At 36.6% G+C, this 23,672-nt stretch overlaps 1 protein-coding gene and 1 long non-coding RNA gene across 4 annotated transcripts in view; one reads left to right on the top strand and one right to left on the bottom strand.

Moving 5' to 3' along the window:
* Positions 1-23,672, bottom strand: part of LOC125270675 — a 24,700-nt gene extending 1,028 nt beyond the window's left edge. Inside the window, exons 1-3 of the long non-coding RNA XR_007185405.1 lie at positions 23,336-23,672; positions 22,024-22,121; positions 3,378-3,515 (exon numbers count right to left, since the gene is read on the bottom strand). This is a non-coding gene — a long non-coding RNA (uncharacterized LOC125270675). The remainder of the gene's footprint in view (positions 1-3,377; positions 3,516-22,023; positions 22,122-23,335) is intronic.
* vil1 (villin 1) lies at positions 285-22,769 on the top strand. 3 transcript variants are annotated; one of them, XM_048194538.1, is made up of 20 exons: positions 285-897; positions 7,601-7,709; positions 7,824-7,898; positions 8,012-8,208; positions 10,100-10,208; positions 11,871-11,981; positions 12,106-12,308; positions 12,410-12,488; positions 13,308-13,406; positions 14,325-14,478; positions 15,662-15,762; positions 15,842-15,979; positions 18,053-18,211; positions 18,800-18,979; positions 19,114-19,259; positions 20,198-20,342; positions 20,430-20,618; positions 20,709-20,777; positions 20,950-21,114; positions 22,041-22,769. In XM_048194538.1, the coding sequence occupies exons 2-20, from the start codon at positions 7,629-7,631 to the stop codon at positions 22,152-22,154; spliced, it is 2,514 nt and encodes an 837-aa protein (XP_048050495.1). In that variant the 5' UTR covers positions 285-897; positions 7,601-7,628; the 3' UTR covers positions 22,155-22,769. The 3 variants fall into 3 exon arrangements, with proteins under 3 accessions (XP_048050495.1, XP_048050494.1, XP_048050496.1); XM_048194537.1 differs by lacking the exon at positions 285-897 and adding an exon at positions 3,299-3,411; XM_048194539.1 differs by lacking the exon at positions 285-897 and adding an exon at positions 6,815-7,322.

Raw genomic sequence — 23,672 nt, 5'->3', positions numbered from 1 at the left:
AGTATGGAAAAAAAAAATACTATGAGAGTCAATGGGGCCCATCAAATGTTTGCTTACTGACATCCTTCAAAATATCTTCTTTTGTGTTCAGCAGAAGAAAGACATTTATTTTAAACTGTAATAATATTTCACAATATCTATATAATACTTTTACTGTATTTTTGATCAAATAAATGCAGCCTCTGAGAGACTTCTTTCAAAAAATGTTACCGACCCCAAACTCTTGTGTATAAAAATATTATTTAATATTTAATAAATATTTTTAATATTAAACATTTGAATATGTATAATTATTTTTCTTTAATTCATAAACCTGACCAGAAACCCTATCACCCTATCAAAAATGCTGGGTTGTTTCAACCCAAATTTGGGTCATATATGGACAAAAATAGCATTTTTAGAGTGTACAGTGGTCTGGTGAGGCTCAGGTTGGGTAGCAGACTTCTACTATTCATCTCCGCTGCCCTAGATGAAGGCATCTTTGTAGACATGCTGTTATGCAAACATTTGGACCTGCCTTGATGCCGTCCTACTGCCTTTACCTGTAAAGACAGCATTTTTTTTTAGATTTGAGAGCACATGGTTGAAGCCCAACCTCCACTGAGGCCTAACTCACTCTGCAGCACAATCACAAAAGCAGATTCATTGAGCTGAACTAACACCATGTTACCATGTGTCCTGGATTATGTAAGAGAAGGGGGTGAGTTAGAACTGAAGTACTGGTGGCTGGCTGCTTTCTCCCTGGGCAGCAGCGGCTGGTTAATGAGTTTAAGGAAGGACAGGGGAGCGGCCGCTTTCTGGAGGCTGAAGTTCACCTAGAGACAATCTGGAAGTGAAAAGATAGGAGAGGAGCCCAACGTTTGGCTATCAAGGACAGAAACACACTGCTTAAAGAAGGTAGGCAACATTCCCTGGCAATGCATAGTTTTACAGTACTTTTAACTATAAAAACAGAACAACTATTGATGGGAGTTTAGATGATTTATAAGGTAAACGTCACGCTTTATCTAATGCAAGAGCTTGTGCAGCCATTTTATGGCGTAATATGTAGGGAAGTCATAAATTAGTAAATGCACAGCAATTTCATTCTCAATTCGCCCTGTTTCCCATAAATTCTTCATAATGTCCTTCACAAAGGCTCTACTGTTGGCTGCAAAGCGTCGAGCACAGCACAACAAACAGTGGTCACTGGTAGACTAACAGTGAGCCACTGTACATCTCACTAATAATCACCAACCCATTTTTGATGGTCTCAAAAGATCCGGCCAGCTCATTGCTGCCTGTGCATTTTGTAACCTACTTCACTTGCCAAATTAACGCAGAAAAAACTGCCTACATTGATGCTATAGACAACATTAATGCACTTAAAGAACTTGCTGAGATTCACCAAGGAAGTTCCATGACCAAAAAGGCTTTAACTAGATCACAGCACAGGAAACATTTGACTTAATTACTGCAGATATATTTTTAAACCTTTTTTCCCAAGCGTCATGGGATACTTGATTCATTCGGTAACTACGCATGGACTTTGGAGTTGTAGTAATATAAACTACCAGTCAAACGTTTGGACACACCTACTCGTTACTTATTATTACTATTTTCCACATTTTATTATTACAGTAAAAATGTCAAACCTATAAATGGAAATACGGAATTATGCAGCCAAAAATGTTAAACAAATCAAAGCTATATTTTATTGTATCTTCGTTTAACTCTTAATAATAAAGGTTCCAAAAGGGATTTTTCACAGCGATGCCATAGAAGAACTATTACTGGTTCCCCAAAGAACCTTTCAGTGATTAGTTCTTAAAAAGAACCATTTTTTTCTTAGTGTGAGGAACATTTTAAAAGTCTAAAGAACCTTTTTTCCTATAAAGAACCTTTTGTGCAATGGAAAGGTTCTATGGATGGTGAAGGTTCTTCATGGAACCATATACCAATAAAGAACCTTTATTTTTTAAACAGTAATGTTAACATGCTCATCTGTTCCAACACACCCATTTAAAATAAACTAATAGTTTTTATAGAAATTGATATGTAGGCAATTTGATTACAAAAGTAAATGCAAGTATTTCAGCATTAGACTTGGTCAAAAGGCTTTTAACATCATGAGAAATATAAATTCAGTCAACTGTTCCCAGACATTTGACTGGTTATAGTTGCATCTAATACCACAAAAGTGAAAGAGTTAACCAGTAATACATTCCAGTCCAGATTAGAGCGTGTTTCCTCACTCTTTGAATTTAAGCTTCAAATCAGGGTTATTTTGGTTGGAGAATTGTTTTTGTCTGGAATTCCTGTTAGAAGAGGAGTTGTTGCATTAGCTTTTCATAAAAAGTCCACGACATGAAAGGTCTCCAGTTTAAAGTGTATTTCGCTCAAAAAATCCTGTCATCATTTACTCACCCTCATGTCATTACTAACCTAAAAACATCATCATAATATATTCTTTTGTGTTCTGCAGAAGAAAGCCATCATAAACGTTTGGAATTACATGATGACAGGGTTTTCCTTTTTGGGTGAAATACCCTTTAACGTTTCACAGTCATATAAGCTGACTCATCTTACTAATCGCCAATATGACCTCATGCTTTGGAGCCTCTCCTTCTCTTTAAATGTATATTTTTCTGAGCAGATTAGATATGTAGCATGCAGAACTAAAGGGAATGTGTAACTTATGAATTTGTAAAAAGGTCTTACAATTCTATCTGCTCAAGCAAAGAAATACAGACTGCACTGGTTTTCTGGGGGAAAAAAAAAATCAGGCAAAAGACATGGAATTCTTTGGAATATCTAAAAATATAAAGGCATTTTAAAATGGATTTCAAAATTACAAAATGAAATTTAAAGACAGACCAAAATTGTTTTAAATAAACTAAGGTACAAAGTGGATTCTCTGTGGTTTTTATATATAATCCTGAAAAAGAATATCAGAGAATTGTAAAATTGATTTTTTTCATATGAATAAAGCCATTAAATGTCATGCCTGGAAATTTTTATAAAATCATTAACATTTATATAGTGAATATCATTTTTAATCATCATAGTGCATAACTATTTTTACTGAATGAAACACATTAAAGTAAAATGCAAAGGAAAAGTATGTGCAGCACCAGATGGGCTGGGGGTGGAGAGGTACACAATACATTTGTTTTGCTTTATTGCTCACAGAGATCTACTGGGGAGGGGGCTGAGATAAACACCTCATGCATGTAACTACAGATATGACACACCTGTATGCATATCACCTGCTCTTGCCATATATGGCCCTGAGTGAATGAACAGAGAGAGAGAGATAAAAGTGCAAGGGTTGTAAAGTAGAGAGGGAGGGAGTTGTACAGTCTCCACCACTGTCTGTGAACCAGCAGCACCTTTACCTGGCTGCGTCCTTCTCGATTGCTCCGGTGGCAGGTGAGTTCCTCTTACTCTCACTCTTTCCATTGCAGAAAAGACCTTTAGCTTTGAAGATGGCCATTAAAGTGATTCATTAGCCAAACAGACTGTAAAAGTTGACCCTGTAAAAGAAGTAAAGGGAAAACCAGCTGTAAATTTGGTGAATAATACAATGGTGCTTCTTATTTGAAATATATAAGAATATTATTCTGTGAATATTTATCATGAATAACTATTTTTAATTGCCCTTCTAACATTGGCGGCAAAACATAATCCTGTCTTCTAACATCTATTGAATCATGTACATCTATATCTAAAATATTTCCCAAAAAGTTTCTTCAAATCAATTTATTTCTGATTGTCCCTTCCCTTCTAGGATCAAATGTCCTTATGAAATGTCCTTCTCTTAATATTGTACAGTGTATCTGGCAATACCAATGTCTGTTTGGTGTTTAAGCTTATTTGCTGCTATTCATAGTGAAAGGTCATGGCAAACGAAATCAATGTCTCGATGAATGACTGGTGACCAAAAGCGTCCGTTTTATATGCTGCATGCTTTATGCTTGAATAATGCTATTTTAGCCTACATTACATTATACATTATAAGTTTGCAGTGCATGATCTGATGTGCTTAGGACTGAAACAGAAGCTTGGATATGGAAGAGTTGGAAGAGTTTACAGGAAGAATATTAATCAAGGTTATAGGGAAGGAGGTGGAGATGAGCCATGTACACAGCACTGTCAGGCCTGATCAAACATAGGGCGATTACATAAAAACTCGGCACACTTTCCTGTTTGTTCTGACACACCGCATCTAGTAATACTGGAGGGCAGATAATTCATGATATGCTGTTATAATTGTAACATCAGAGCAGAGCCATTATTGCACCAACGACATAACTTTTAGGATTTAGTTAGGAAATATGGACCTTTGCACTGGGCAGAGGGATTGTGATCGGTGACTTAAGGGTCAGTGCAATCTGCTCACGCTAGAGACAGCGATACAACCCCCCAATAAAACCCAACCATCCAATCAAACAAGAGAGATTGAGTCATCTGTATTATCACACCATATCAACATGTACACTGCAAGGTACCAGGCAAACATAAAAAGATGGTGATAAGGAAGCTCATAAATTTGGGATATGCAAACAGAAAATGATCTTCTAGGGTGTGTGTGTAGATACATAAAGGGTGTGTATACTGTATGTATGCATGTATTTATATTATTTGTTGATAATGTACATGAGCTGACGTTTTACATGGCTTTGGTCCTGGTGGACTGGATCTGCTACACTGCTGCTGTTGATTATTGTTGCTGCTGCAGAGCAAGTATGGACTTGCTACTGCTAATAGATATGTAAGATACACTGCTGCTGCATAAATAGACATACATACATCCTGTAGCAGATCTAGGCAGGTGGAGCTGGGGAGGTGGAGGGTTACTCTGATAACAAGCTGCAGGACTAGCCTACAGCAAACACTAAAACAAATTTAAATGTTGAGCAAGCTGCAGGATTAGCAGAGGCCAATCAGCTTGTGCCATATGGCAATCATGTGATTGCTTGCAGATGACTGAACTATATTATAAATATAGCTGCAAGCAGCAATTACGGGGCCAAGCACAAAAACAGCACAATAAGCCAGCCAACACGGCTGGGAGCATCAGACCAACTGCAACAGTGAGCAATTAAAGACCTATTGAGATCATCCTAGACAAACAAGCTGAAAAATGACCAATTCGACCAATAGGTGGCGCTGTGTCCAAATTGTTGCGGTATGTTCAGAGTTAGGTGACAATGATACTTGCAAAGTTTGGTGTCAATATGTCAAAGCATTGCAGAGTTACAGCGTCAAGAGTCGTTTTTGCATCATGCCTCAAATTCTTTGCTCCGCTATACGAAAACGGTTTGACTTATCGACTTGAATTCCATAACTTTTTGTCGGCATGGTCTGAAGATGGTCTGGTTCAATTTTCGTGAAAATCTGAGCAACGGTCTAGGAGGAGTTCGAAAAAGTAGGTTTTTAAAGAAAAACAATATGGCGGACAGGAAGTTCAGCTGACTATGGCAAATTTGATATCAATGTTCTCACCATCACCCAAGAAATCTACTGAGACCAGTTTCATTACAATCAGTGAATATAGTCAGAAGTTATTAGCATTTTTGTAGGACATAAGAATTTTGTTTCTAACCCTTACGGTTCAAAAGTTATTAGCATAAACATAAGTGCAACTTTGGACAGCTGGTGGCGCTAGAGGGATTGAGTTAGAGACTCCAAGTTTACTATGTTCAAAGGTCAGACTGTCCTCTAACTGTGTGCCAAATTTCATAACTTTCCCGCAAGCGGTCCTATGGGCTGCCATAGACTTCAAGAGCGGAAGAAGAAGAAGAAGAAGAAGAAGAAGAAGAAGAAGAAGAATAAGCGTACGGAACGCCAACAATAACAATAGGTGCCTAAGCACCTTCGGTGCTTGGCCCCTAATTAATGATGTGATTGCTTGCAGATGACTGAACTATATTGTGATGATGAATATATATATATATAATATACATCACATTGGCTGAAAGGCATCATTAAATTACAATAATGTTTCCTGTAAGAGCTATTATCAGGTGCGATGACAACCCATATAGTAGCTTCCTGCCTCATTTGTTTAGCACAACACTACAGAAATGCTGTTGTCTGAAACTAGATGATAGCAATCAAGCAATGGAAAGTTTTTTAAATCAGTGGAACCAGGATGTGGAAAAAGCAGAATGTGGAAAGAGATAGTGGAAGTGAGGATAGGGTAGAGAGGATTTGGTTGATGCTTTAAGATGAGAAGCCATGTCTTTGAAACATACCACACTAACCACATAGTTTGCAACATATTTAAACAAAGGGGTAGTACACACACAACAAAGACAAAGCAAACGCAATATAATCAAATTTTTATAGTCCCCTGACTATCATTAACCATGTACAACTTCCTTTAGATTAGAACATAATAAGCATTTGTTACCTGGGTCAATGTAAAGAATATTCATATAATAAATAATAAAAGTGGATTGGATAAAGCAACAAAAACGATTGGAATCTTTATCATTAAATTATCCATTAATCATTTGAAACCAAAAAATACATATTTTGATTTGTTTTCAGAGAATATATCTCAAGTTAAAAAATAAAATTATACATTAAAATTAAATAAATATTGTGCATAAAAATGAAGTTTGAATGTTTACATTTATTTTCATAACAATTAAGCACCTTTTATACACCTATAATATATCTTGAATTAAGCTTTTTTTGTTTTAACGCATGCATAAATCTAAAAAAAACACTTTATAAACAAAAGATGTCATTTTAAACAGTTTTCTTTCTCAAGTAAAAAGTAAAAATAAGTTCAAATAAGTTCAAGGGTTTGAACTATGTGCTCACTTCCGCAGATAAAGTGAAGGATTGTAGGGCTCGAACACACCCTGACATCTCAACCACACGTAATGATAACTGCTGCAGATGTGAAGGCGTAGTCTTTACTACAGATTTGCATGATATATGACATGAGGCTTTCATTTCCTTTCCCAGTGGTGGATGACTATCTTTCTTCTGTCAGCAAGATTTCAACTGTTGCTTTAGTGTCTTGGTTTACTAATACATGAACTAAAGTACACTGACTTCTGTTTAGGCCGCACCCACTTTTGTCTTTGAATGACACTGAAGAAGCCTGACAGGAAAGAAATCATTAAGCAACTATTTATATAGAGACCATGGCCATAAACAACAAAAAAACAAGTCATCTGAAGCCGCTTCATATAGCTTTGTGGGATGAACATAATTCATTATTAGTTCAAAAAGCATTATTCTTTAGAAATCTTTACTTTTATCACAAGTCTAATATCGAATACAGCATTTTTTTTAACTGCATATAGCTGAATGACATGAGGGTGAGTAAATAATGACAGAATAATCTTTTTTTTTTTGAGAACTGTAACTTTTACTATTGTATACTTTGCTATACGGTGAGATCAGGAAAAGTGTAGATACAAAAAATGGGTTTGGTAAACAGCTTGTGGCTTTGTATTAGATAATCCTACTCAGTGTAATATTACATGCATACAAACATTTATGAGGAAATATACACAGGATATGTAATTCTAGGAAACATTTTGTCTCACTGAATTCAAGTAATTCCTATCCAACCCTCCCTTTTTCTCTCTTCCAGGTATTTCACTGAGACTTAAGCTGGCACCATGCCACAGGATCAAGTCAAGACCGATGTTCCCAAAGTCCTCAATAAAACCACACCAGGACTTCAGATATGGAGAGTGGAGGTAAGCAGTAATGACAGACAGCACAGCTACTTTGTCAAAACAGTGCATTCGACATATGAGATACCAACATCTTTAGCAAATCACTAATCGGTCTTCTGTTTGATCAATGGTCAGAACATGGCGCTCGTGCCCTGTCCATCTAAAACATTCGGACAGTTTTTTGAAGGAGACAGCTATGTGATACTCTATGTAAGTATCAGCACTAAGTGCCCTTTAATTAACTCGAGTGCTTTCGAGCTGACAACCCTTTATAGATCAATGAACAAATCGTTGCACTAATAAGAAATAAAAATCATTTTTAGACTCACAAGACCAGCAACAACTACTCCTATGACATTCACTATTGGCTGGGCAAGGCCACCTCCCAGGATGAGCAGGGAGCAGCAGCGATTTACACCACACAGATGGATGACCACCTAGGGGGCGTTGCCGTGCAGCATCGTGAGACCCAGGGCCATGAGAGCGCCACCTTCCAAGGATACTTTAAACAGGGCATTGTGTAAGCCATCTTGGATAACCTTGGATTAATCTAATCAAAAATTGTAAAAAAAAAAAAAAAAAAAAAAAAAAAGGTCACACTTTTTATCAAATAAATTTATATTTCACACCATTAGGATTCATGGCTAATAAATCAAATTAAAAAAAATTAAAGTGTTGCACAACAAATTAAGCCTGTTTTTTTAGAAAGATTTTTGTATTTTGACATTAAAGGGATATAGTCAAAACAAAATTTATTCAGACACCTTGAACATTTCATTTATTACTACAGTTTATTCACTATAGTTTAAAAAATGGTAATAAAATATGACAAGATCTCAGAGTTAAACTGTGTCAGAAGAAAAATAATCTTAATTACGCAAAACATTGTCTGAATAATTTTTAGTTCCAAATTTTTATCAATTTTACTGGTAGTCCACTGTATGAAGAGTTTTTGGATATAATATGTCACAGTTTACTTCATTTTTGCTATCCTCACTTACATAAATGAACTATAGTGTCCTGCACCCACTAGTAAAAATATATCAAAAATATCAAAAACATCTGAATCATTTTTGGTTTGACTGTAGTTCACCCAAAAATGAAAATTAAGATATTTTTGATGAAATTTGAGAGCTTTCAGTCACTCCCAAAAAGGTAGTGAATATATTATAAAGGTAATCCATGTGACCCTAGTGATTTGGCCTCAATTTTATGAAGCGACGCAAGTGCTTTGTTAAACATAATTTACCACTTTCTTTACAAAATATTAATCTCCAACACACTACGACGCATACGTGTTGTGTTGATGCAAGAGCAGATCTCATTGAAGTTTAATATTTTGTAAAAAAGTGGTAAATTATGTTTTTTTGTGCAAACAAAGCACTCACGTCACATCGCTTCATAAAATTGATGTCTTTAATGATGTCTTTACTACCTTTCTGGGGCTTGGAAGTGGTAGTTGCATAGCTGTCAATGGAGGGACAGAAAGCTCTCAGATTTCATTAAAAAGATCTTCATTTGTGTTCCGAAGATGAACGAATGTCTTAGGGCAGGGGTGTCCAAACTCGGTCCTGGAGGGCCACTGTCCTGCAGAGTTTAGCTCCAACTTGCCTAAACACACCTAGAAGTTTCTAGCCTATAGTAAGACCTTGATTGGCTGGTTCAGGTGTGTTTAAATAGGGTTGGAGCTAAACTCTGCAGGACAGTGGCCCTACAGGAGCAGGATTGGACACCCCTGCCTTAGGGGTTTGAAATTACATGAGGGTGAGTAATTAATGACAGAATTTGAATTTTTGGTGTGAACTAACCCTTTAATTTAATAACAATTACGCACATTGCCCACAAATCCTCATTACTGTTATGTTTCCAGATGTTTTACTTTTGACGTTTTTGTAATTCTCCCATTATTCCCAAATGTTCTTCTGATTATTGTTTGATTTTATGTTTAAATAAGAATATTTTAAAGGCTTTACCATTTAAATAGTATGTATGTTACATTACTGTTGCCCTAAAAATAATGTCAAAATGCAAAAAACTTCAACGATCCAAAAAATACTAGTACTATGCAAACTAGAATTTCTAATTTATTTCAGTGAAATTTGACCCTAACATGATCTTGACAGGAGTCATCCCTTACTGTAATTTATGATGTATAAATTACATTTTCAAGGAGAGTTCAAATTCATTTGATTTCATACGCTTTGCATATATTTTCCATCAACAGTAATTTCCGCAAATGAGCCTCTTTATTTTAAGATGCTGTGAGAAGCACATGACTTTAGAATGCTTCTCTTCTCTTAGTCACAAAGAGTAAAAAAAAAAAAAGTGGAAGATTACAAAAAGTTTCCAAGAAGTGATAAACTTTGACTGAGTGAAAATGAGTAACAATTAATCACCCTGTTAATCTCTAGATACAAAAAAGGTGGAGTCGCATCTGGGATGAAACAAGTGGAGACGAACACGTACAACATTCGCAGACTGCTGCATGTTAAGGGAAATAAGCATGTGGTTGCAGGAGAGGTAAGAATAGCCCCAATCAGACTGCAATAGAGGAACTCTGACCCACTACAACACTGCATGCTGGTCAGTGGTGTAAAAAGCCGCCTCCTAGACTGTGACATTTTACTACTCCTTTTTTTTTGTGTCAACCACAAAAAAACCAACTACTCAGATCATGCCTAAAGTATTAAAACCCACAATGGTTTAAAATCATCCAGTCCATGTTGATTTTAAACACATTTAAGCACCTCTGCATTATTATTGAAGTAATTTACATAATATCTAAATGACTTCAGGAATAAGATCCGTATAAATATTAACATTATATGCACGCACATAAATTAATTAGTGTTATACTGATTATGTGAATGTATTAGTATTATATGCATTATGCACCTTATATTAGCTTGAGAGGCAGTTAGCATTGTTGTCTTTTAAAAGAAATGCGTTACAATTCTGCATTACTCCCTAAAAAGTAACTAATTGCATTACTTAGTCACTTTACAATGATTAATAAAGTGAGATTAAATACATAAAGTATATTTGTACGGAAAGACATACAGTACCTGTGGGAACGTATTCGCGAGTCGCAAAAATACGTACCAATACATATCACTGCAGTTTCCATCAGAAATGAACACTGGAGGCAGTAAAACAGCAAGCGCTTTTAATTGCTTTCATACACAGTTACGATTACAGGGTCAACTTATGGATTAATAAAGACTTGTTTTCACGTCTCCTTGCACAATATTATGTTATGACTTCAAAACGCTTTTTACCAAAGTGCACGATTTGTAAACGAATATATTTTGGATTTTGCATCCTTAACTTTCGCTTTTCTGACATAACAAGCTTGCCCGGTTGCTCAGCTGATACGGATTTGTATGAGAAAGCATTGGGTACGAATCCATGGAAAAACGAGTCACAGTAAAAGAGCTCAAAGATAAGAGATCAAAACACGCTAAAACGGCACGATTATGGATTTTTTTATGTCACATTTGTTTTTGTTAACACTATCGGGTCGGTTTAGGTGTAGTGTTGGTGGTACATTATTTTAGCATTACACTTTTAGCGCCACTCAAATTTCAAATCAGAACTGAGGTGATTCGTATAAAAACCAACGTCATAAAAACATACCATATTCACATTTATCTGCTCCGGCAAAAAAAAAAAAAAAAAAAAAAAGCACACACTTTTAGCGTCACTCAATGGACATTTCACATAGAAACTGCAGTATTATGTATGTATTGGTACATATTTTGCGATTCACAAAAACGTTTCCCACAGGCTCAATATAACATTTAATTATTGCATGTTTGCCTTTAACTATTTTTTTTCATTTTGAGGAATTCTAAATCTGTTTTTGTGCAAGGAAGATGAGTAAATGCATGATCACATTTAGTCCAGAACTACAATACCTATCATGTTCACACAGCGCACAACGCCTCTGCTGTCACTCCTGATTTCTCTCAACATGGGGACAGGTGTCAGTCAGTAAATGGGAAAACAAAGTAACTTGCGTTACTAATTCAGAAAAGTAACTATTTTGTTGTAAATTTAAAAGTAATGTGTTACTGATACATAACTCACAATACTTGTAATGTGTTAACCCCAACACTAATTATAAGTAAGCTGATTTCCCATAAAAATGTAAATAATGAGGCTCAATTCCTCTGTGTTCAGGTGGAAATGAGCTGGAAGAGCTTTAATAAAGGTGATGTGTTCCTGCTGGACCTGGGGAGCCTGATCATTCAGTGGAATGGACCCAAGAGTAACCGAATGGAGAGGTTAAGGGTAAACAATTAGAATTGATTTGCCATGCAAAAAAGCCCAATTTAGCATTGTAAAGAATCACATTCTTGATGCTGAAGGTCTATATTACCACATCTGCACAGTGTTTACTGATGGCTTTTTCTAGGGAATGAACCTAGCGAAGGACATTCGTGACCGAGAGAGAGGTGGTCGAGCACAAGTGACTGTAGTGGAAGGAGATGATGAGAAATCCTCTGAGGAAGCCATGAAAATGATGAAGGAGGTATTGGGGGACAGAAGAGATATCAGAGATGCCATCCCAGATGAGATTGTTGATGAGAAACTGAAGACTGCCATTAAACTCTTTCAGTGAGTTAAATTTGAAACCGTTTTAAATCACAACTTAGAGCCTTGCTGCATTATTGTGTTGAAAAATATGCACTGCATCTAAAACAATCTTGTGTGAAAAGTATTTCAGATGCTGACGGCAACCTTGTAGTTCAGGAGGTGGCAGTGAAACCTCTCACACAAGACCTACTGAAAACTGAGGTACGATTAACCCTGACACCTCACCCAAAGCAATTCTGTATAGAGGCCAAGTTGATAGGATAGTGAAATATATAAGTGTCAAAGTGCACAGGTGCATTTCACTGATCACAGCTGGGAGGGACAAATGTGATAAGGGGTAGTCTGCATCAGCATAACGTGCAAGCCTACAAACAGTAGTGCATGTCTGTTAAGATAGGACAGAACTATCAGGAACACAGTCATTTTCACTACTCAGTTTGACCTGCTCAAGCGGTTGTGATGCAAATATAACCGACTACCATTCAAAATGTCAAAGTCACCAGGAAATGCTTCTGGCAAACCATTTTGCTTCTGTAATCTGACATACCCTCAAGACAAATAAGAGAAATGTATTGCGCGACTTGATTTTATTTATCAGGAATCGATTAGATAGTGAAACGTGAGAGTTGAAGCCAAGGATGGAGTAGTTGGAGGAAATGGGCTGAAAAGAAAGAGGAACTTGTGACGTCAACTGAAAAAAAGAGAGTTGTTTCAGGTGCTGAGCAAGTTCTTGCGTTATTATTTTTTAATACAAAGTTATGAAGACAAATATTTAAAAAAAATAGTATGCACCAATAAACTGTGCACAGTATGCATTCAAAATTAAATAGAATCAAATCTGATTTCATGTTGACTTGAAATGGAGAAGCAGGACCAGTAAAGAAACAAGCAAGCTATTCAAATGCAAATTGAGTGTATAATTCTCATTTTGGTACACAAGAGACAAAGGCTCTCAAACGAAAAAAAGATACTGCTAAGTAGCTGCAGTATAAATGTATTGAAATCTGATTCCTGTGGCAGGACTGCTATCTGCTAGATCAAGGCGGAATAAAGATCTTTGTCTGGAAGGGCAAAAAGGCATCAAAAACTGAAAGGGCAGAGTCTCTGAAGAAAGCAGAGGTGAGTCCAGACCATTTACATACACCAATGAAGCACTAACCAAACTATTTTTTACAATGTGCCTCATACAGATGTGCATATGCACATATTTGTGTGGATGCTGTCATGCAGAAATCATTATTTATCATCAACTAATTGATTCTAAAAGTCCTTAAAATTCAAGTCTTTAAGCCACTTTAGAGATAAATAATTATCTGACATATTCTGGATTTTTTTTTTTTTTTTTTTTTAATTGCTTGAGAACCATTTCTGCACACTTAAAGGTGCTAAAGAGGATCTTTTCGTCGACTGAGAAACCAAAGACTTTACTGAGTTTTTGAAATGAGCGCATGCGTAAGAATTTCGAAGGAACGCCTCCCAAAACTCATGCACGAGTATTGGAACTCGAGTGTTTACCACCGGCATTCGTTGTGTCGTGTTATTGGATTCATTATGTCGGACTCACCGCAGGTAACTCATAATCTGCAGTTGTTACTCCTGTCTCCTCACAAAAACTTTGCATGCGGCGCCTGTGGAGTGTGGAAAGTTACTGGAGAGCGCAGCCACGCACGTCTCTCACAAGGAACGTCACAGCAGTGATTGTCAAGCCAGAGGGCCAATCATTTATGCGATGATCGCGTAAACGATTGGCTGATGTTTTTAAGGCCCTACCTCGTGCACAGATGATGTATATTAATATTATTCCTTTCAGTGCACCTAATAAATAGTCTTTTACCAGTTAGTAAAGACAGTTTCAAGTAATATTGCAAAAATGTATAAAGCAAAACATCCTCTTTAGCACCTTTAAGAACACTTCTACACAATCGCTAGTGAATAAGGCCAATATTTTTAATCTCAGCATAGTATACTGCACCAAAGGTTAATGTAATCACATCTCACAAACACTTCATCATCTCATGTAATGTTCTATTGTTCTAGGCCTACATAAAGGCAAAAGGATATCCTTCATCCACCTATGTAGAGACCGTGAGTGAAGGAGCAGAATCATCAGTGTTCAAGCAGCTCTTCCAGAAGTGGACAGACAAGGGACAGACAGTTGGAATGGGAACCACACACAGTCCAGGGAAAATAGGTGAGCATGGTGTACTAGAGTGAAGACCGACTATTGACGTAGCTGAAGCACTGGCAAAAACAGAAGTCCAGGAGATAAAAGAAAAAGGTTTAGGAGATTGTGAGACTAGAGAAAAATAAATGTGTTATTTTTTTGTAATAATTAAAAATGACAACAACAACAACAAAAAATAGGCACTTCTGCAAGTGTTTGGGGAGTTACTTTAAAGCTCATAGTTCGTCCAGCTAGAGTTTAAGTTAAAATACAGTCAAGCTCATCCTTTGAAATAGTAGTTAGCTACACTACAATTTGCTAACAAAAAGTAGCTAACCATATCTATACAGTGCCGCTTGAAAGTTTGTGAACCCCTCGCAGAATCTGTGAAAATGTGAAAAAATTTCACCCACCGGCTCTTAATGTGTTGTATTTCCTTCTGGAGCATCAGTGAATGTTTGAACCTTTTTTAATAGTTGTGTTTGAGTCCCTCAATCGTCCTCAGTGTGAAAAGGTGGATATCAAAATCCTACAGTCACTGCTGGAAAGGGTTAAAATATGCAAAAGATGCTGGAAAATCAAAGAATTTGCAGGACATGGAGGATTTTTCTGAAGAACAGAGCTCAGTTTAACTGCTCAGGACAAACAAGAGACTCATGAACAACCATCACAAAACATAAAAACAGTCGTAGATCATCCAACTACACACAGTATTGAGAATCAATGGTTCACAAACTTTTGAACGGGGTAATTTTAATAAATTCAGCTATTTTTTGTCTTATTGATTATATGTAAACATATTTTATGTAAAATATCTTACTCAGGACAGTACTAAATTAAAAATAACATGCATTTTGCACGATCTCTCTCATTTTTTTCACATTTTCACAGATTCTGCAAGGGGTTCACAAACTTTCAAGCAGCACTGTATATCTGTGTTCTGCTTTGCTACTTTTAGTTGTCATCTTTTCAACACTGCTGAAAGAACATCTATTTAAGAATAAGGCAGCATTCATACAGGATGTGTTATTACGTTTAAAAAAAAAATAGCTGTGGTGAGATGCTGATTAAAAAAAAACACATTCGTCTGCCATTAAAAAATAGCACAGACAAAACTGAAGAATGCATCCTGTATGAACACCCCCTTACAGACCCATCTTATTCTCCATGACTGACTCTATTCATTTTATTTATTAATTGCTTTCTGTAGCCAAGGTTGAGCAAGTCAAGTTTGACGCCACCTCTATGCATGCCAGACCTGACTTGGCTGCACAGCAGAAAATGGTGGATGATGGGTCAGGCGAAGCCGAGGTCAGTGAAATGACCTTTCATTGCCTTTCATTCATCTTAGTGAAACAGAACTCATTACATGAATGTGTTCATCCCTCAGGTATGGAGGATAGAGGACAATGAGATCGTCCCTGTGGAAAGGAAGTGGCTTGGCCACTTCTACGGTGGGGACTGTTACCTTATTCTCTACAAATATGAAGTCAGCAGCAAAATATACTACATTCTGTACATGTGGCAAGTAGGTGTATCTTCCTCCCTCATTTACTCACTCCCTGTACACTACCTTTCAAAAGTTAGGGCTCAGTAAGATTTTTTTAATGTTAACCAAGGCTACATTTATTTAATCAAAAAAACAGTAATATTGTGAAATATTATTACAACAATTTAAAATAACTATTTTCTATTTGAACATTTTAAAATGTAATTTATTCCTGTAACTGATTACTCCAGTCAGAGTCACATGATCCTTCAGAAATCATGAAATATGTTGACTTGGTGCCCAATTAGCATTTCGTATTATTATCGATGTTGAAAACAGTTGTGCAGCTTAATACATTTGTAGAAAGATTTTTCAATTAATAGAAAGTTCGGTAACACTTTATTTTAGGGTCTTTTAACTAGTTGCTTATTAGCATGCATATTAATAGAATATTGGCTATATATTAGTACTTATTAATAACATATTAATGCCTTATTCTGAATGACCTAATCCTACCCAATACCTAAACTTAACAAGTTAATAACTATTAATAAGCAGCATATTAGGAGTTTATTAAGGGGAAAAGTCATAGTTAATAGTTTCCTATACTAAAGTGTTACCAAAAGTTCAAAAGAATAGCATTTATTTGAAATTGAAATCTCTTGTAACATTATAAATGTCTTCACTGTCACTTTCGATCAACTTGATGTATCCTTCCTGAATAAAAGTATTAATTTATTAACTGATCCAAACCTTTTAATGGTAGTGTATCTCTCCTAACTTGATCACAGTAGGGTTGTGAAAAATTCTGAACTAAAGAACTGGCTCCCTTTTGGTATATCTACATCTATGGCTTTTTAAAACTTTTTCAAACTTTGTTCAGCCAACATTAAAAGTTTGGCTCTACAAGCTTAGCTTTTATAGTTAAAAAATTACAGTTATATGAATTTCTTTGAATTTCAATTCAATTTTAATTCTACTTTCTTACATTCACATTTGAATTGGAATTCTGCAGCTTAAGGCCAATTCACACCACACAGACAGACGCCAACAAACACCGACAGATTCGTGTGTTGGGATTTGTCGGATCAGTGTGTTACCACTGTCAGCGTTTGTTTGCGTTGATCAGGGTTTCTTTTCACCCGACTAAACATGTTTAATCGGCATTTGTCGGGTCTTGGAATGTCTGAGCATTGGGATATGATTTTCCAACAAATGGCAACAAACTCTGACGTACTCTAATGTAAACATCCTTTATTGATATGAAAATCACATAGAAATCATATACTGTCGTAATCGTGTGTTTATTAGCTTCATGTTTCATGCGAAGAAACATTTCTCTGGGAAGTGAAAACACAAACGGCGCAGGAATCTGCCAATGGTCATCAGATCGCATAAATTGTGTAAATTGTGTAAATATATCAATACTTCTTCAGTATGCACACTTTTGGACTAAAAACCCTAACGGACGCTGTTCAGTGCAGCTGAGTGAACGCAAATAAACCAAAGCAGACGTGACTGAATATGCGTTTTAAAATATCGTAAGTTTGATACCAACTGATTATTTTGCACTCCTGACATAAATTAAGAAATTACTATCACTGCAACCAAATTTTATCATAAACAGTGAACAATTATCGAAGCTGGAGTATTTAATCTTTCTAATGAAACAGTTCGTCCAGATCACCTGCAGTTCTCTGCATAAATTCAAGTAGGCTACATGCCCCGTCTTTCCTGTCGCAGCAACCACAGCTTCACCCACAACCTCATTTTTGTTGTATGCCCTCTTTTCATGTGAGAACATTACATGTAAAGACATTCCGACTCGAAGTTTGTCAGTGTCTGATGAACATGACAGCTACTTTTCAAGAAATTCTAAATCCAACAGCCAACTTGATTGTTTGTGTTTATTGGCGTCTGTCTGTGAGGTGTGAATTGTCCTTTACAACTGCATTAAAATTCAGGAATTTAACTGGAATTTAAAAGGTATTCTCAGTTCAGTTCTGAATGCTGAACAACCCTGGATCTCAAAGATACCAGCATTTGATGACGGCACAACCAATGCTATTTTCCCGAAATCCTGAACTAGAAACTCTGTTGATGACATTTTAGGGTCGTCATGCAAGCACGGCGGAGCTGACAGCCTGTGCATATCAGGCTGTGATTCTGGACCAGAAGTTCAACGGAGAACCGGTGCAGGTCCGCGTTCCCATGGGAAAGGAGCCCATGCACCTAATGGCCATTTTCAAGGGCAAAATGGTTGTTTATGAGGTAGATCTGTCAGCCTGTTCCTCTCTATAAGAAACACTTGGGCATGTTTTCCGTTGCAACAACGGAAACCCAAAACCCAAACATACTTCCTGTTTTAATAATGATTCTGTTTCTGTTCATAAAAACACTATCTTGCCACCTTAAAGATACAACTTTGTCCCCCATCAAATCAGGGTGCATATTATCGTATTTCCTTAAGATAATAATATACACCCTTTAAGGGTAGATTTGATGCAAATGTGTACTTCTGAGGGTACTGCTCCAATGACGAGCTAAAACTATAATTTTTTGCCAATTTTTTTTTCTGAGAGTGTAAGAATGATGGTGACATGTAATTTCTGCTGTACAAATACCTTCACCTATCCAAGTTTAATTTGCAAAGAAAATAAAAGTAAGCTAATCACAGCCTGACAAGCATTAAATGTGTGGCGCCTTCAAAACAATTGAAGTGGGATGGACAAAGGTAAAATTGGCAAGAGTGTTTTGGAAACAATTGGCGCTGCTAGAAGTGCAGAAATTACAAACATATCTTTAATCCTCGCAGTGCATGCCAACTCATTGTTGTGACTGGTTGTGATTGAATATCAGGAAGGAAGTTCCAGAGAAGGCTCCTCCCATTCTAAGTCTTCAGTAAGATTGTTTCACGTCCATGGAACGAATGAGTTCAACACGCGTGCCATTGAGGTGCCTCCACGCTCATCTTCTCTGAACTCCAATGATGTGTTTGTGCTCAGCACAGATAAGTGCTGCTACTTGTGGTATGGCAAGGTTGGTAGAGTTTAATACTGAAAACATATGGCATATTTCAAAAGATGTTTCTGCAAAAGAGTATAGGGGAGCACCAGTATGTCTTACCTCTTACCTATCTGTCCTAAATACTTGACTTAAATATTAAAATGCAGGGCTGCAGTGGAGATGAGAGAGAGGTGGCCAAATCACTGGCTGACATCATCTCCAAAAGGGAGAAAAATGTTATTGCAGAGGGTCAGGAACCAGCTGACTTCTGGGTGAACCTTGGTGGAAAGTCACAGTATGCCAGCAGCAAAAGGTACAGTAACATTTGCACACTGGGCACTGTAAATGCACAAATTGATATGGCTCTGTCCCAAAACCTGTTGAGCTGATTTGCTGTCTACATAGGGCACCTACATTCTAAGGCTGCATCCTAACTGAAATGGAACCCTTATAAATGGTCAATCTAAAATGCTGTACATACTGTAGTAGAGAATGCATAATACAGAGTGCAACAGTCGGATTCTCAAAGTAATTTTTTTTTTTTCTCCAAAGGGAAATTGATTTTTAACGTTAAATTATAAACCTTTAGAGACATACCTGTTGTGAGCTCTGAGATTGTTAATCAATGGTATAAGCTTTTGTTGAAGCCAACAGTTTGCAGTATTTGAACTTATTTTTTAAAGAATCATGTTTAACAGTAAAATTCCTGGTGGAAAAACTACATTACCCATGATGCTGTAAAAAATTACACCAATCAGAGAGTCGAGCAAGAAAATCACGCTAAAAGAGCTCAGCAAAGGAACTCCCATGAAGCATTATGACGTAAATGACGTAATTGGTCAGCCTTGATACACTCTCAAAATACTTACTATATACAGTATATATATTTCTCAATCGTTTTAAATTCGGTTATGTCATTCGCAATGCTTAATGGGATTGTAGTTCTTTCCCTTATTAAAACCATTAAGTTCTCTGCTTTGTCTATTTTGCTTCAAATAAAAGTTTGCAATTTTATGTAATGGTTGGTGTGGTTCATGGCTTAAAATGCTATAACAAATGGAATGGAAAAAAATCATTCAAGAACCAATACCAGAGGAAAACATTGGCAGGCATTACTACACTCTATAGCGCTCCTCACGTGTAGAACACTTTGGCACTTTGGAATTGCTTTCATTGCAAAGGATATATATGATTCTACATAGACAGTTTGCAAGTTTTGGGACACAGCCTATAAGTTTCTCATATTCTCAGACTTCAGGATGAGAACAGCAGTGTTACGCCCCGGTTGTTTGAGTGCTCCAACCAGACGGGTCGCTTTATAGCGACAGAGATTACAAACTTTAACCAGGATGACCTGGATGAGGATGATGTGATGTTGCTGGACATATGGGATCAGGTGAATGCCAGGGTGGTTGTCTCTCTTCAGAATTGTTCATATCTTTTCCAGACCACTAGAAATCACAGCGCAATTATGTTCTGTCAGGTGTACCTGTGGATCGGCAAAGGTGCCAATGACACGGAGAAGCATGACGCAGTGGTTACAGCACAGGAATATCTGAAGTCCCATCCTGCAGGGCGTGACCTGGATACACCTATCCTAGTGGTGAAGCAAGGGTTTGAGCCGCCCACCTTTACAGGCTGGTTCCACGCCTGGGACCCACAAAAGTGGAGTGTAAGTAACTGACATGATATATCTTTTGGCATGACAACGTATTTCACAAGTGTATGGTACAGGTGATTCATGTTTTTTATTCTCTTTTAGGGTGGGAAATCCTACGACCAGCTTAAATCAGAGTTGGGAGATGCAACTGATCTCATCAAAATTACTGTGGTAGGTTCAGGGCTTAAATTATAAAGTGTGTCGCTAGCAACGTCAAGGTCATGGGTTCAGTTACCTATAGGGAACTGATAAAATATAACTTGAATACTAAGTTGCTTAGGTCAAAAATCGCCGGCCAAATGCATAAATGTGATGTGAAAATGTCTTGACATCTTGTGCACAGGATCTGACCCAAACAACCTCAAACCAAACCAACTCGAGTAGCTCAGGTAGCTCAACTCAAGGGACTGTGATACCCCGTCCTGTCACGCAAACCTTCCCTCCAGAAAAGCTGGTGAACGTTCAAAAAGAAGACCTGCCGGATGGAGTCGATCCCACAAGAAAAGAGGTAAACTCTTGATCTACAGATGTCTTTTTTCACACACCACAGCAAATGTAAAATACACACTGCCAAAACGCAATAAATTGTCCCCAAAACAATAAAATGTTACTGTTAACACATACATGAGGGAATAAGAACATTTTATTTCAAACTACACTGCCCTCCAAAAGTTTGGAAACGCCCTAGAAAAGTGGGGTTTTGGACAATATTGGCATGAATCCTTTTTAATTTGTGATATTTTGCACTGATAAGGGACAACACAAACTACGAAAACATATTTTATTACATAAACAGTTTATACATAGAAAAAAAATTAATTTTCGATTCATCAAAATATCCACCATTAGCAGCTATCTGACCTAAACTGGGTTCTAATTGGTTCATTGTATTCTAAACTTAATTGGCAATCAATTGTTGGAGCTATTAAGGTGTGCTGACCCAAAAATCTTTTACAAACCTGGGGCAAGTTTAAACCAGTAACCAGGCATCACAGCTGGCAAAGGGGCATGTCTGACTTTGACATGTATATATTGCCATTATTATGAAATCAAAATGAAAATTATTATTGCTGGTCTTCAACGATAATGTCAAGTTACTTTAATGTATTTGCACCAAAAAACGATAAGGATTTATGCTGATATCGTCCAAAACCACACTTTGCCAGGGGTGTTTCCAAACTTTTGGAGGTCAGTGTAAATTAGTAAATAAACACCATAAATGTGAAAACCTGTGTTGAATATGTAGAATATGTCATATTGCACCTAAATTAAAAAAAAAAAATAAATAATAATATATATATATATATATATATATATATATATATATATATATATATATATATATATATATATATATATATATATTATATTATTATATGTTATATTATTATGTTTTCGTGTGAATTATAACACATACCTCTATCATCTATGCAGGACTATCTCTCAAACGACGACTTCCTCCTGATCATGGGGATTTCTCGGGTGGATTTCTACGCTATGCCGTCCTGGAAGCAGCTGAACATAAAGAAAGAAAAGGGCCTGTTTTAGGATAGGCACAAATACAATCCTGTGCTACAAAACAGACTTCATTTTATGCTAAACTGTATGAATGCCAGTAGTGGTGCCATGCAAAAACACTACAGTCAGGATCATTTCTTTTTAGAGTTTATAGATTTACATGTTTACATAATTACTTTATTTAAATATATTTTTGGCACATGCAAATTGATTTATTTGAAATTGCTGTATTTGAAGTTAATGTTATAATGCAGTAATTACCTTAGAGTATAATTTTACAACAGAAAATATGGGCAATATGGGAAAATGAAGTTTGCAGGTCTTTTTTACACAGCGAGTATTGAAGCTGCTTGGTGAACTTCAATTTTAATCTTTCCTTAATGCATCTCAATAGGATACCTTCAAGCACTGACTAAAAGCTGCTTTTTAGTGGCTTAAGCACTACAATAAAATTTAATATATTTGAACTAAGATAAAGATTTTTATATGAGGTTAATCATGTATAGTGAGTGTTAATTACTGGAGACTGTCTACTGTCTAATGTGTAATTTCCATTGGTATTAATCATTTACTGTATACAAGAGGCACACCACCTGTCTAATGGAAAAGTCAATAAACAGAAAAAGACCTCATTGTAATGGAAAATCTTTTGTTGCCTCTTTGCTAATGCAAATATTATACATTAACCCATGCACAAATTCAATAAGGTATTGCAGAACCCTTTTTGTGGCCCCTGGCAAAGCATTTGCATCTTAATCTCACAAAACAGCAAACTTGTAAGTACAGTTTCTCATGTAAATAGCATAGAGATCAAAGCCTGAAAATGGTAGTCAAATTATGGCAGCCAACAAGTTACTCGGGAAAGCTATCAGATGTTGAAGTCATCCTAGCTTGTATCCTAGTCATCCTAGCCCAGTCTAGGCTAGTTTGCTGGTATCCCAAAATTCCCAAAAACCAGCAAATGACCAGCAAATGATCTAGGCTGGTTTAAGTTATGGGATTGTAGTTATGAAGAGTTTTAAAGAGTTTAATCAGGGACGTAGTGTAACTTAAAAAGCCTTTGAAAAACATAAGCAGTCAATGATAGAATTACCTCAGACACCTCGTACAGCAGACCAATGATTAAATAGCCTATACGAATAAATATTTCTATTATGATTCATAAATAAGTATATTCGCGAGACAGTGAAAACAGAGAAGCAAATACCAACCTTGTTATGGTTGCAATAGCTGCAGTAAACTGCAGATGGCGTTTGTTAGGTAGATACAGATTGACCTATGTATTTTCCCTTGTGATTGTTTGGCGCATTTTCCTTCGATCATTTCTCGTTTTTGTTGATTTATCTGTTAGGAGATGGATTCGTTGTTTGGTGGTTTGTTTAAGTATTAAAGGTCATTTCATAAATAGTTGATCGTGAAGTTTGGGCGAAGCCACTTTTACCTCAGGAAGCACAAGTGAAGAATAGTTTACTAGCGCCATCTTCTGCATGAGCAGAATTGTTGTTATATCTGTATTTTATCCAGAAAAAAAAAATCTAAGATATTTTA

This window comes from Megalobrama amblycephala, linkage group LG6, assembly GCF_018812025.1.
Source record: "Megalobrama amblycephala isolate DHTTF-2021 linkage group LG6, ASM1881202v1, whole genome shotgun sequence".
NCBI classification, from domain to species: Eukaryota; Metazoa; Chordata; class Actinopteri; order Cypriniformes; family Xenocyprididae; genus Megalobrama; species Megalobrama amblycephala.
This window is presented reverse-complemented; position numbering and strand designations above follow the sequence as displayed.